Source organism: Cyphellophora attinorum (genome assembly GCF_001299255.1).
Source record: "Cyphellophora attinorum strain CBS 131958 chromosome Unknown Contig10, whole genome shotgun sequence".
Classification (NCBI taxonomy): domain Eukaryota; kingdom Fungi; phylum Ascomycota; class Eurotiomycetes; order Chaetothyriales; family Cyphellophoraceae; genus Cyphellophora; species Cyphellophora attinorum.
In genome coordinates this window covers 67,560-80,669 of record NW_017253238.1, presented here as the reverse complement: position 1 = coordinate 80,669, position 13,110 = coordinate 67,560, and the positions used below count along the sequence as shown (strand labels likewise).

Below are 13,110 nucleotides of genomic sequence, written 5' to 3'. Positions count from 1 at the left end.
TTGCGCTCTGTCGGTGGCCTGGAGCTAGCGATGCCATTGCGGCTGTGCTCACAATCTGGAACCCATTGAGACGAACGAGTTGGTTAAGAGAAGGCCGATGGCACAGATTGTTGCCATGATTCTCATCTTTCACTCGTCCGGCCTGCTTTGCATTCAACACGATCAGTTTCAGGCATGCGGCTATCAGTCCTGCTATTGAGCTTTATCGGAGTAGCTGTTGCTAGGGACGGGTTCATCAAGCTTGATCTACATACTAATTCGAGGACGCGTCTGCGGAAGCGCCAGACGAACACAGAAGACCTCGATCAGCAGCTGGTGGGTGACCCGAGCAGAACGGTAAGTCAAAGTTCGTCGAAAGGACTGCCATTCATCGCTATCCGAACTTACTGTCTGACAATCGACCAGTTCTACTGGCTTAACATCACGGTTGGCACGCCGCCCCAGGCTATAGCTCTCGACATCGACACAGGCAGCTCAGACTTAGTCGTCATCAGCAGTAGTGTGAAGGCATGCTCCGATGCTGGCATGTGTCGTGGGGGGGCCTTTGATTCTGCGAAAAGCTCGACGTATCAATTGATCCTGCAGAATGGTAGCGACGTCGCCTACGGCGATGGCACAGAGTTCATTGGCGATCTGTTCACAGACGTGATGTCCGTTGGTGGTATCGACATCAAGAAGGGCGCTCTCTTCGCAGGCTTGACCAACGGATTGATTAATGGGTCAATCACAAATGATGGAATTGGAACCATAGGAATCGGCTACCGTGCTCTGTCTGGGATCACTCCTCTGACCGAGCAGGCTAACGGAACTCTTCCGCCAACTGTTGTTTCTGCCATGGTTGAGTCTGGCGACATAGCTCGAGAAGCATATTCCCTGATACTAGGCTCACAGGAGGCCAATTCGGGCAACGTAATATTCGGTGGGATTGACGGCAGCGCCTACTCAGGAGACCTAGTCGCTCTGCCTGTGCAGCCTTCTCCCAATGAATATGCCAATTATACCGCATTGCAGGCCGCTTTGACTGGCATAAGCGTTACGGATCTCGACGGCACGAGGCTTCTGACCGATGAGGACTTTGGCGTCGCTGCTCTTCTCGACAGTGGCACCACCGTCACAGTTCTACCAGCCTCTGTGGCAGTCGCTCTGAACAGGGGCTTCGGAGTGGTAGAGGGCGTCCTTCCTTGCTCACGAGCACAAGCCAATGCCACCATAACCTACCATTTTGGAGGGCCAGAAGGTCCCTCCGTCAAAGTCCCTCTCAGCAGCCTGATGGACCCGCTTTCTTCCGACGCCTCTAGCCAAAACACGTTCTCCAACGGCGAGAACGCCTGTAACTTCAACGTCGAGGCAGAGCACGGTAGCAACGGCGTCGTCCTAGGCGACAGCTTCATGCGCTCTGGTTATTTTGTGTATGACCTCGAGAACAACCAGGTTGCCATAGCACAAGCAGCGGCGTCGCCGGCGAGTGGTGGCAGCATCACACCGATCCCATCGGGTACCGAGATCCCAGGTTGCTCCAGCACAAACACATTCATGCTGCCGGCCAGCAATCTTGCCAGTGTTCCTGTGCCGTCGGATGCTAGCGCGAGTACGGAATCTGTCTCGGGAAGCCTGCTGCCGGCAACGGCAACGTTTGATCTGGGTGCTGTGACGACCCAGACTGTGAACCAGACGCCAAGTGGAGCGACTGCATCGAGTAGTAGTAGCAGCACAGGGGCGGCAACGAAGCAAACGGCGGTGGCCAAACAAGCGGCTCTGGGTCTGGCGGCGGTTGCAGTGGTTGGTAGCGTTATTTATATGTGAGGAGATTGAAGAGATGTGTCGGAATGACATCGAGAGGAACGATATAGTCGACCGTTTCGCTCAAAATTTTACACTTCGTGTATGCGTTGTATTGTCTGTGTGTTGTACCGCTACGGTCGCCATTATGTTGGGAAGCAAGCATCGACCAGCGCCTTCGCGTTATCGCAGTACCATCGTGGTCCATCACCAAAACAGACCGCTCGACTCGCAAGACTGTTAGCTAACATCCGGATGCTCTCCAGCTCTTTTACCTGCTGTGACTGTGGCGGATGGACCAGAGTGCTCGTCAAGGCTTGCTGAAGATTAGCAAAGCGTTCGCGTCCCACACATACTCGGATATACTGCTCAATTTCGAGGGCGGTCCAGTGGTCGTTCAGATCCACGCCACGGGCGATGAGGCCATGGATGACTTGGCCCTCGACGAGCTGACGGGCCGCCTCGTCGGTACCGGCTTTGGTAAGACGAGCCGTCGGAGACTGGCCAGCGGTGTGTGGCGGTGATCTCGGAGGTGTGTCTTGACTCATGTAGCCAAGCTTCCGGAACTCGAGGCGGGCATCGAGCAGCGCTTCGAGGTAAGCAAGGTCTTGGAGAGGCTTGGAATGGCCAAGTGCACGCTGCCAAAGGCCGCGTGATACGTCTGCTCGTTCTCCGGCGCCGTTAGGATCTGACTCCGTATCTTGCTCTGAGGGAAATCGGTAGCCTCTCTCAGATGCGATGGTCTTCTTCAGAAGGCGGTGGCCGTGTTCAAGGCAAGCCCACATGATGCGTCCGGCGACTCTGTACTCTCCCTTTCCGACATACGGCATGATGTCGGATGGTGGGGCAAAGATCTTGTTGGATCGGTCGGGATCTGTCGCCAGTACGACATAGTCTAGACGAGGACTGAATCGACCGGACTGCTCCCTAGTGAGGTCGACCACTCCATGCTCGGACGCTGGTGTCGATATTGGTCCGCTTTCTCCAGATGTGGAGCTTGACGATGTGCAAAGGCTGCGAGAGGCGTTGCTGTCATTGTCGCGGGATGTCCCTGAACCTGCAGTGTCTGCTTCAACAGGGGTCTGTCGGCTAGGCTGCAGTCCGAGCTCTTCGCGAGCTCTGGCAATGGCACCATTAAGTCCCGCTTGAGTGCCATCCTCGTGAGCTTGGACAATCTCCTTGAGCAACTCTTCCAGTCGATCATGACGCTTCTGTAGCTCTGTGGCCTTTGCTGCTTGTCGCTGCCTGAAGCTGCGCTGGGATGACTTGGCGCGGTCACGGCGTTGCTGTGAGCAAGTCAGCCGGAGGAGTGCGGAGGAGCAAAGGTGCCACCCAGCAGGAGTTGCCGACTCACACGTAGTATTAGATCAGCGTCTTCCATCGCGCATTCACTCGTCAAACAATATACCGGAAAGAGATGGTCTGTCCTCCCGCTCGCTCGATACTCTCATGAGCAGAGAGTGTCCTGCTCTCGTGATGTTACGTGATATCATGTGGGAAACTGTGAGTTTCTTGGATGCTGGGCGTGATGCATAATCAGACCGGAGCAATAGAATTGCCGATAACGTAACAACACCTTGACATCCTCGCAGAGTCCGTGTTGCCAGCGAAATCAACATCGACCATCACGCATCATGAACAAGCGACAATGCAGATACACTTTAGCGTTGGCGCTCGTTGGACGTAATGCGATCAGATATAAGGAGGTCCGGCCGACGTGGAAGCTGTCTTCATGTTGCCCATACACAAAAGATCCATTACTTCTTACCTGAGCAAACCCAGAGACATTTCAAGCATGACGGCAGCAGCAAATAGCTCGAGCTCCCGAAAGAGGAGCGTACTCATTACAGGATGCTCAGACGGCGGTCTCGGAGCCGCTCTGGCGCTCGAGCTACACCGGAGGGGACTTCACGTCTATGCCACAGCACGCAATCCAAATAAGATGTCCCAGGTGAAGGCACAAGGAATTGAGACTTTGACACTGGACGTCCTGTCGCCCGAGTCGATCTCTGCTGTGTCCCACAAGATCACGCAGCTTGATATTTTGGTCAACAATGCTGGCGGGATGTATGCGATGCCGATCTCGGATCTGTCTATCAGCAAGGCTAAAGAGTTGTTCAACTTGAACGTTTGGTCGATGATCGAAGTCACACAGGCATTCTTACCACAATTGAGGGCTTCGAAAGGCCTTGTTGTGAACAACACCTCAACAGCAGCCTTCTTCACACTGGCGTACCAATCGACCTACAATGCATCGAAAGCCGCCGCCATCATGTTCACGGACTGTCTGCGGATCGAGCTGGCGGCGTTCGGAATCAAGGTTGTGGATCTCAAGACCTCGAGCACGACGTCTCAAGGCTATCCCAACCAGGCCTTAGCTGGAGACGTGAGCCTGCCGGCTGGATCATGGTATGAGTGTGCTAGGGACGAGGTCCAAAAAACGATGCGTGGCGAGAGATACCCCGTGCAGGTGACTGCAGAGACGTGGGCTGCACAAGTCTCAAACGATCTGCTGAAGAATGACAATCCACCGTCCAGCATCTGGAGAGGGACGAATGCGTGGGCAGCCTGGTTTACAACCAGACGACCATTTGCACTGCCAGAGTCGATGATCAGAAAGATGTGCGGCGTAAATATGGTTGAGCGGTTGGTTGCAGCCTCTGCTGAGTCCAAGTGAGCTGAAGGTTGGGTGCGAATGCAAGAGAAGCGTTCGACAGCTTGCATCAGAGGAGCCAAGACTGTCGACAGCAGAGGAGCTGTGCAGGTACAGTCGCAGTAGTATCGACTGAGGTGTTTTCAAAGTACCCGAGACGGCGCTTTCTCGAGACATGAGCTCACAATTTTCGTCATGCCAGAAGCGGAGAGGAGCGAGTATTGTACTGTGGCGCGACGTTGGACCAAGAAGGTGCGACTGTTCCTGCAGGCTAAACCAAGAAGGCGCAGGTCTTATCTGAACACGCGACGCCGGATACTCACAGCCGACGCAATGCATGATGATGCAGGATGTCGCACAGTACCTGAATATAAGAGCTGTCGAGTTGCTGTCCGCCGCCTTGTACGCCTCAGCAGCGGCAAAAGACTAATGTGTAGACCTTGCAAATATAGAGTCTGAAGAAAACCTGGAAGTGCCTTGTATAGGTGTTTGGGTTTGTTGAGAAGAAGCACACGCACACACCCGCAAAATCCAGCTTTCTTCGACCCCCGGCTAGTAAGGAGTGTCGTCTAATTGGCGGTGACAATTTTGTGGTTCCAGGCGGTCCCTGGCTCGAGCTGCACTCCAACGTCTCCAACCACTCCACCCGCCGGCATTTTGGCTGCGCAACCTGATCGCCATGTTTTGCTAGCTCACGCAATTTTTTGGTATCGTCTCCCGCCGCCGGTGCATGACATTCGAAGTGGCGATCACTGGCGGTAAAGGGGCCTACTACTCGCAACGCTTTCAACAGTGAAGCTGTCGCTGTCGCTCTTTCGTCTCCGCTCTTTTAGGACAACCATTTCTTTGTCGTGTTGCCGTCCCTCGCGACCCCAAAACGAAGTCACTCGTGCCTTTACGAAACGCCGGTTGACCGCCAGACCGCCATTTTCCTTCTGGGCAAAGAGCGATCACAACCATTAGCTGGGGTTTCGAGAACGACAAGCACAGGTCTTACAGGCTCATGGACGACTAGAACGCCCATTGCGTCCCTATTTCCCTGCGGGCCTCCTCCTTCCTCTCCTGTTCCCTCGGCAGCCCGCCGTTCAACATGCGTGGCAGCACCTACTTCCTCAGCGATTCCGTTCACTCGGCAACAGCGACAGCTGGCTGAACCGCAATGTTACGTCTACATTATTGACGTTGTCGCGAATAGCTTGTCAGCATCCTATACATTCGATCGTGGCAATTGCCCTATTCGCCAGCACATCGTACGTTGGCTTGCTGCAAGAGTCACTGTTCGACACGGGACTGCCTTCACTTTCGAAGAATGGGCGGCTCGACACAAAGGCCCTTCTGAAGGGCAGTCGCTCCCTCGAGCTATCACAGAATACAGACTGGAAATGGCTCTCACATGACAACGAGCCAGTGCCCGCAGTCGCAGATGATATCGACCACTTAGCACTAACGACATTCATCTTTCCCGACTCGTCCTCCGCACAATTGGCACCGAACGCTGCTTCAGTCGCTTTTCCATCCAACATTACCGCTGTGAACGTACCGAGCACCTCCAATGTACTTTCGCAATTCTCTCAAGACAGCACCCTGGCATTTTACTTTCCATACAAGAACATTGTCGAATTTCTACGAGCCGTACAGGAGCTGCCTGCCACCAGACCTGCCGACGCTGCTGCTGCCGACAAGCGGTGGGTCATGAAAGCGGCACGCATCAATGGTAATGGTCATGCTTCCTACATCCTCTGGCTGCAAGAGGGATGGTCATCTTTCGTGGACCTGCTCAAGCATGCCGAGACTCTCGATATCGTCATCATGGCTCTTGGGTATTTGTCGATGCATCTCACCTTCATCTCACTTTTCGTGTCCATGAAGCGTTTGGGGTCCAATGCCTGGCTAGCAGTTTCCGTCCTGTTCTCCAGTCTCTTTGCTTTCCTGTTCGGCTTGGCTGTGACCACGAAGCTCGGAGTTCCAATCAACATGGTCTTACTGTCCGAAGGGTTGCCATTTCTGGTAGTCACAGTCGGATTTGAGAAGTCCATCATACTCACCAAAGCTGTCCTATCTGCCTCATATGATGTGCGTAAAAAGCCGTCAGACAAGCCGGCACCCAATGGCAATGCCATCGCACCCGCATCAGCCGCCCATGCGCCACCATCGATCCAAGATGCCATCCAATTAGCAGTGAAGGAAACTGGATTCGAGATCGTACGCGACTATATGATCGAGATCGCGATTCTGATTGCTGGTGCCGCGACCGGTGTGCAGGGTGGTTTGCGACAGTTCTGCTTTCTCGCTGCCTGGATCTTGTTCTTCGACTGCGTCCTACTCTTTACGTTCTACACAACGATACTGTGCATCAAGCTTGAAATCAATCGCATCAAGAGGCATGTGGCACTTCGCAAAGCTTTGGAAGAGGACGGCATCAATCGACATGTAGCGAGAATGTTGCCAACAACAATGACTGGCCTGGTGGACAGAGTGACAAGGGGTCGGTGTTCAACATCTTTGGACAGAAAGTCAAGCCAAACAGCGTCCCGAAGTTCAAGATCTGGATGGTTACTGGGTTCGTGGTTATCAACCTTGTCAACCTCTGTACCATTCCTTTCAGACCTACGACCAATCTGAAGACTCCAGCAGCTGCGATATCGTCTGTGCTTACCCCAGCGCCGATTGATCCTTTTAAGGTTGCCGAGAATGGCCTGGACAGCATCTATGTGAGTGCAAAGAGCAATCATGTGGAAACCTATGTGACTGTGCTACCTCCAATTAAGTACGAGTTGGAGCCAATTAATCCATCAACTGGTGGCGTGGATGAATTTGGATTCTTTGATCACGAATACACCGACCAATTCTTCAATGTCGTTGGTGGTAGAGTTATTGAAAGTCTTCTGAAAAGTCTCGAAGACCCAGCTCTCAGCAAATGGGTCTTGATCGCCCTGACCCTGAGCGTTATTCTGAATGGGTATTTGTTCAACGCTGCAAGATGGAGCTTGAAAGAGCCACAGACTCCAGCTGTCTCCCCAGCAGTCCCTGTTATCTCAGCACCGACGTCTCCTGTGGCTCGCCGCAGCAAGATGATCAACACTGAGGCTGCTTCAGATCGATCGCGAGAGGAGTGTGAAGCTCTTCTCAAAGAAAAGAAGGCAGCTCATCTTAACGACGAAGAACTCATCGATCTCTCGTTGCGAGGCAAAATACCAGGCTACGCAATCGAAAAGACTTTGGAGGATCCAAGCCTCATGACCCGACTGGAGTCGTTCACCCGCGCTGTTAAGGTGCGTCGAGCAGTGGTCTCGCGTACTCCAGCCACTAGGGACATTACATCGCTGCTTGAGTCGTCCAAGACTCCTTACAAGCACTTCAACTACGAGCTTGTGCACGGCGCTTGCTGTGAGAACGTCATCGGGTATCTGCCACTTCCGTTGGGAGTTGCCGGTCCGCTTCTGATTGACGGAGAGAACTTCTTCATTCCAATGGCCACGACAGAAGGCGTTCTGGTCGCTAGCACAAGTCGTGGCTGCAAAGCCATCAACGCGGGCGGTGGAGCCGTGACTGTGGTCACTGGAGACGGCATGACTCGAGGCCCTTGTGTTGGCTTCCCTACCCTTGCCCGCGCTGGACAAGCTAAAGTATGGCTGGACTCTGAAGATGGCCGGAAGACCATGACAGACGCTTTCAACTCAACGTCCCGATTCGCTCGACTTCAATCAATGAAGACAGCTCTGGCTGGGACCTACCTCTACATTCGGTTCAAGACAACGACTGGCGATGCCATGGGTATGAATATGATCTCGAAGGGCTGTGAGAAGGCTCTAGAGGTTATGTCAACCGTCGGTGGCTTCGACGACATGGCCACCATCTCACTTTCTGGCAACTTCTGCACCGACAAGAAACCGGCGGCTGTCAACTGGATAGATGGCCGTGGAAAGGCAGTGGTCGCGGAAGCCATAATCCCTGGCGATGTGGTCCGGAACGTACTGAAGAGCAATGTGGACGCTCTCGTAGAGCTGAACACTTCCAAAAATCTTATTGGCAGCGCCATGGCTGGAAGCATTGGTGGGTTCAATGCTCATGCATCGAACATCGTGACAGCGGTGTTCCTGGCTACGGGACAAGATCCGGCCCAAAACGTGGAGAGCAGTAATTGCATCACGATCATGAAAAAGTAAGTGCAAGTATAATGCTGGTGTGGACAGTGCTAACTAGCCACAGCAACAATGGAAATTTACAAATCAGCGTCTCGATGCCTTCGATAGAAGTTGGCACAATCGGTGGAGGTACAATCCTCGAAGCACAGTCATCTATGCTCGAAATGCTCGGTGTCCGGGGCGCACACCCTACGAACCCGGGCGACAACTCGCGAAAGCTGGCCAAGATTGTGGCAGCTGCAGTATTGGCCGGCGAACTCAGTCTCTGCAGCGCTCTTGCGGCAGGACATTTGGTGAGAGCGCATATGGCTCATAACCGGAGTGCTGCACCTACAAGGGCAGCGACGCCGGTCAGCGCTGCCGTTGAGCCATTTGTACGCGCGCAAAATGGTCCAGCGGTACCTACTGGCTTGAGGATGACTAACGGAGCGCGGTAGAGATATTTGAGAAGACTCAGAGAACGTCTGATCGGCTGTATACCAGAATACCCTTGAGGGATACCTGTACATAATCAAGAGAGCAGGAAAGATGAGCGCATTTGGGAGCAATCTCTGGCGTTCGAAAGGGCAAGAGCACCTGGGGCGGGGCCAAATTAGAATGAATTTCAGGACGCAGCCGTCCATAGTCAACACTTGCTGCTCGCTTTGAGCCACTTTCAACAGTTACCGCACACCATCGCTCTGATTTTCCACGACCTTCGCCTTCGCATTCATTGTTTGGTAGCCTTGTCATTTGAGCCGTGCTGACGTGCTCTTCCTACCTGCTCGCTCCTGCAGGGACAGGGGTCAGAGTTTCGGAAGGCAAACGAGTGGTTGACTTGCATCAACCCTATTCCTTAGCGCCCGTGTCTTAGGCGCCGACTGGCGGGGTGACATCTGATGGCCTGGAAGTTCAGGGGAATTCAGAAACGCGACTTTAGTTTTGACAGCATTTCTCGAACATTCAATTCACAACGGTCGCGACCTGACTTTGCAAGCCTGGCTGCGAAGACTTAGACTGCTGCGACTAGATTGGTGTAAGGTGCTTCTTGTTTGCAGGTCGACCAGCACGTGCGACCGAAGGGCGACGTTACCTTCTTCCACTTACCGCTAATTTCATTCTCATTTCCTCCTGCGATCCGCCTGGACCAGACCTTGCACTCACATTCACTTTGCAACTACGATCGAAACGTTTAACGAACTCTGTACGATACTTTGTCGCAAGCCGACACATTCTGTACCTAAGCATTCAGTGATCCAGACTGCTACGATTGCGTTCCGCCCGTCTGTGCGCCTCGCTCCGGACTGCCGACCGCCTTTCCTGACAGCATCTGCTTCACCATACCCTAATATTGTCCCACGAATCTGCAACACATCTAGGCCGCCCTGATCAAGATCCCACGGCCCCCTCAATGGTATTACGATGATGAACGGTCAATACCCACCGCCTCCTTCACGGGGGCAGGATGGCATCTCACCCATATCAGCTGGCAGCGAATGGTCAGGTGTCAACAACTACGGCTCAGCGGGTACTCGCAGTGAGTCTCCATACACGGCCTACGACGATACCAATCCCATCAGCCCTATGTCTGATGGCCATCAACCTCGAATGAACAATGGTTTCGGCCCCCCTCCTCCGGAGCCGCAGCAAAGGCGCCCTTCAGAAAATGGCTCGCGAACCTCTTCTCGCGCTCCTTCTCTTGCACCCTCGCGCTCTAGTGATGGCACGATCTCGGATGTGCAAAGCAGAAAATATCGGAGGATGGAAGCGGAGCTAGCCCAGCATTACACCATCCTACGCACATATCTAAGAGGAGGCAATGCACATCCACCACGCGCCAACAAGGCACGCGACAAGCTCCTTCGATTGTCGCCCATACAATTCCACGAGCTCAGCACTGATGTCTACGACGAGCTGCAAAGGCGTCAAGCCTTGGGGCCCAAAACGGACGGCCGCCTCCACGTGATCGAGTGCCACCATTTCTGCAACCACGTCCAGATTTTCATGAGAAGCGCAACCAGGCTCGTCAGAAACTTTCCTCCTTACAGACGCCTCGCTTCAAGGATCTATCGACCGATGTCTTCTGCGAGTTGGAGAGGAGGTTTCCGCAGTTCGCAAGACCAGACACTCGCCCGCCATCAAGAGGAGGTCCACGAGGACCAAACGGTTTCCCAGCACGCAAACACTCTGCGAATCCGTCCATGAGTAGCCAAGCATCCGGCATGGGTCCACGATATGGCTCAGGCGATGACTACGGACGACCCATGCAGCGCCAATTCCAGCAGAGCACGTTCACGCCCAACAAGAGCACTATGGTCGAAGACGAAGACGAATTAGTTGGCGTGAATCCGGGTTATGAGCGTTCCAGTGACGCATTCGGCTTGGAGAGTGCGCTGACAAGTCCACGCAGCAATCGCGATACCTCTGCCACGTCCCAAAGCATTGGGAGCAAGACCGGGCATTACCAGATCGCAAGTCTTGAGGCCGAAATAAGCGACTTGAAGGAGCAACTGGCACTGAAGGATGAACAGCTGGGCCAAGCTCAGGATTCGAGCAGCGCTGAGCAACGGGAGCATCAGGAGGATTTGGAAAGGCGTCTGAGTAAAGCAGATGAGCTGAACAAGTCCATGAAGAGTGAGCTAGACCGCGTGCAACAGACTCAAGCTACGATCGAAAGGACACTTCGGAACGAGATTGAGGATCTGAAACGAGCTCAGAACGAGAAGTCCGCTGGGCCAGAAGTGCAACGTGAGAACGATGAATTGAAGCGACAGCTCCAGCAGCAGCATGATATAATTGAAGACGTCCGGAAACAAGCCACGATTTACCTTGATGAAATGCGCAGCATGGCCGAACATGGTGGAGGTGATTTCGCAGCCGAAGAGCGCCTTCAAGCAGACGTCGCCCGCCTACAAAGTGAAGCCGACGACTGGAAGGCGAAGTACATTCGGGCGCGCACATTGATGCGCGGAATGCGAGCCAGCTCCATGGGACAGACATTTGCTAATACCAATGTCCAGCAACATGCACGTGACGGTAGTTTGTATGAGAATAACGGGCTGGTCAAGGATATCCACATCACCAGCTTCCAGATCGCCATCGATGAGCTGCTCAGAGTGGCACGGAACGACTGTATGGCTGTCTTGGATCAGATGAAGACAGTTGTGCTAGCAGTCCGCAGCATAACCACCGATATCGAAGCCGCAACGCCATCTTTGAAGGATGAGGACGCAACCAAGAAGCGGGCTAAGCTCAAGAGCAAAGTCTCAGCAACAGCCAATAACCTGATTACGGCCTCCAAAAACTATGCGCAAGCACAAGGCTTGTCTCCAGTCAGTCTTCTGGATGCTGCAGCGTCTCATCTGACTGCTTCGATTGTCGACCTCGTCCGCAATGTCAAGATCCGCCCAACGACACCGGGAGACGCAGATGACGAAGCAAACGAGACTATGGAGCCTGTGCAGACCAACGGATATTTCAACGTTGCCGAGACTCTGCGGCGCCGGAGCGAGGTGGACAGCATCTACAGTGCTATTAGCACTCCAACTGATGCCAACGGCTTCAGGTCCGCGTCCCGGAAGAGCCATAGTCGATCAAATTCTGGCTATGTGAACGGCCATGGAAGAGCTACGTCGAAGACCGGACTTGGGATCAAGAATGATACAGGTCTTGGACCAGAAGATGCAGCTCTTGAGGACTTGAAGGTGAGTGGATGGTCGGTATTCATTCAGTCAAATACTGATTTGCACACAGATCTATGTCGAAGACCAGTCTGATCAGCTTGTCGAGTCTATTCAATCTCTGATTGAATCCGTTCGCCGCGAAGACTCAGCCATGAACATACAGGACAACATCGATAAAATCGCAGAGACTGTAGAAGCGGTGCTTCTTGCGACGGATAGGGGCTCTCAGGAGCCAGCTTCATACCGTTCCGAATGGCAGACACAGACCGCCGACATTCAGGAAAGGCTGCAGGAATGCAGAACAAAGTTGATGCAAGCTGGTGACGAGACTCAAGAGTACAACGGGGGATCGCCGTCAAAGTCCTTCACGCAAAAGCTGCCTCCACTCGCCTTCCAGGTGGCGCGCGAGACACGGGAGCTGGTGCGGCGGATACAGGCCATCAAGACACAAGGCGCGGCAGTCGAGGATGACTTCAGTTGATGGATGCTGTCTGAGACGACTGTTTCCAGTATGGCCAGTGAGCGGTCATCAGGGCTGGATAGTGGCAGCTATCAGATAGCCAACACATATTGATAATGATAGTAATAAGTCGATCTGAATCACTACAGACGCCTCCTGAGGCGCGCCTGACTCGCCCAAAGCTATGGCTCTTGGCGGACGAGCTTTGCTTGCCAGGGTTCGTGATTGAGCGTTTCATCGACTCTTCATCAAAGCCTTTGGTCGTCATCATCTTTCCAGTTTCTGCGTGGATCTACTGTATTATACCTCTGTCCTGTACCATATTCTCGGGTTGTCTTGACTTGGTTCTTGATCACAGGCCTTACTTCAGACACCTCAAACCACCCCTGAAGCATTTCACACGAGCTTGCT

General features: G+C 53.5%; 4 protein-coding genes across 4 annotated transcripts; 3 read left to right on the top strand and 1 right to left on the bottom strand.

Moving 5' to 3' along the window:
• Positions 1 to 174: 174 nt before the first annotated feature.
• AB675_7864 (putative aspartic-type endopeptidase OPSB) lies at positions 175 to 1,803 on the top strand (the record flags this gene model as incomplete). The annotated part of the gene is made up of 2 exons (XM_018148265.1): positions 175 to 336; positions 406 to 1,803. 2 exons carry the CDS (start codon positions 175 to 177, stop codon positions 1,801 to 1,803), a joined length of 1,560 nt encoding a protein of 519 aa, XP_018001178.1.
• A 122-nt stretch (positions 1,804 to 1,925) lies between these two features.
• Positions 1,926 to 3,160, bottom strand: AB675_7863 (uncharacterized protein; the record flags this gene model as incomplete). Its single annotated transcript, XM_018148264.1, has 2 exons — positions 1,926 to 3,065; positions 3,134 to 3,160. 2 exons carry the CDS (start codon positions 3,158 to 3,160, stop codon positions 1,926 to 1,928), a joined length of 1,167 nt encoding a protein of 388 aa, XP_018001173.1.
• A 414-nt stretch (positions 3,161 to 3,574) lies between these two features.
• AB675_7862 (3-hydroxy-3-methylglutaryl-coenzyme A) lies at positions 3,575 to 9,014 on the top strand (the record flags this gene model as incomplete). The annotated part of the gene is made up of 4 exons (XM_018148263.1): positions 3,575 to 4,452; positions 5,572 to 6,862; positions 6,907 to 8,594; positions 8,642 to 9,014. The coding sequence occupies 4 exons, from the start codon at positions 3,575 to 3,577 to the stop codon at positions 9,012 to 9,014; spliced, it is 4,230 nt and encodes a 1,409-aa protein (XP_018001326.1).
• A 967-nt stretch (positions 9,015 to 9,981) lies between these two features.
• AB675_7861 (uncharacterized protein) lies at positions 9,982 to 12,720 on the top strand (the record flags this gene model as incomplete). The annotated part of the gene is made up of 3 exons (XM_018148262.1): positions 9,982 to 10,518; positions 10,605 to 12,260; positions 12,310 to 12,720. The coding sequence occupies 3 exons, from the start codon at positions 9,982 to 9,984 to the stop codon at positions 12,718 to 12,720; spliced, it is 2,604 nt and encodes an 867-aa protein (XP_018001272.1).
• Positions 12,721 to 13,110: the final 390 nt, after the last annotated feature.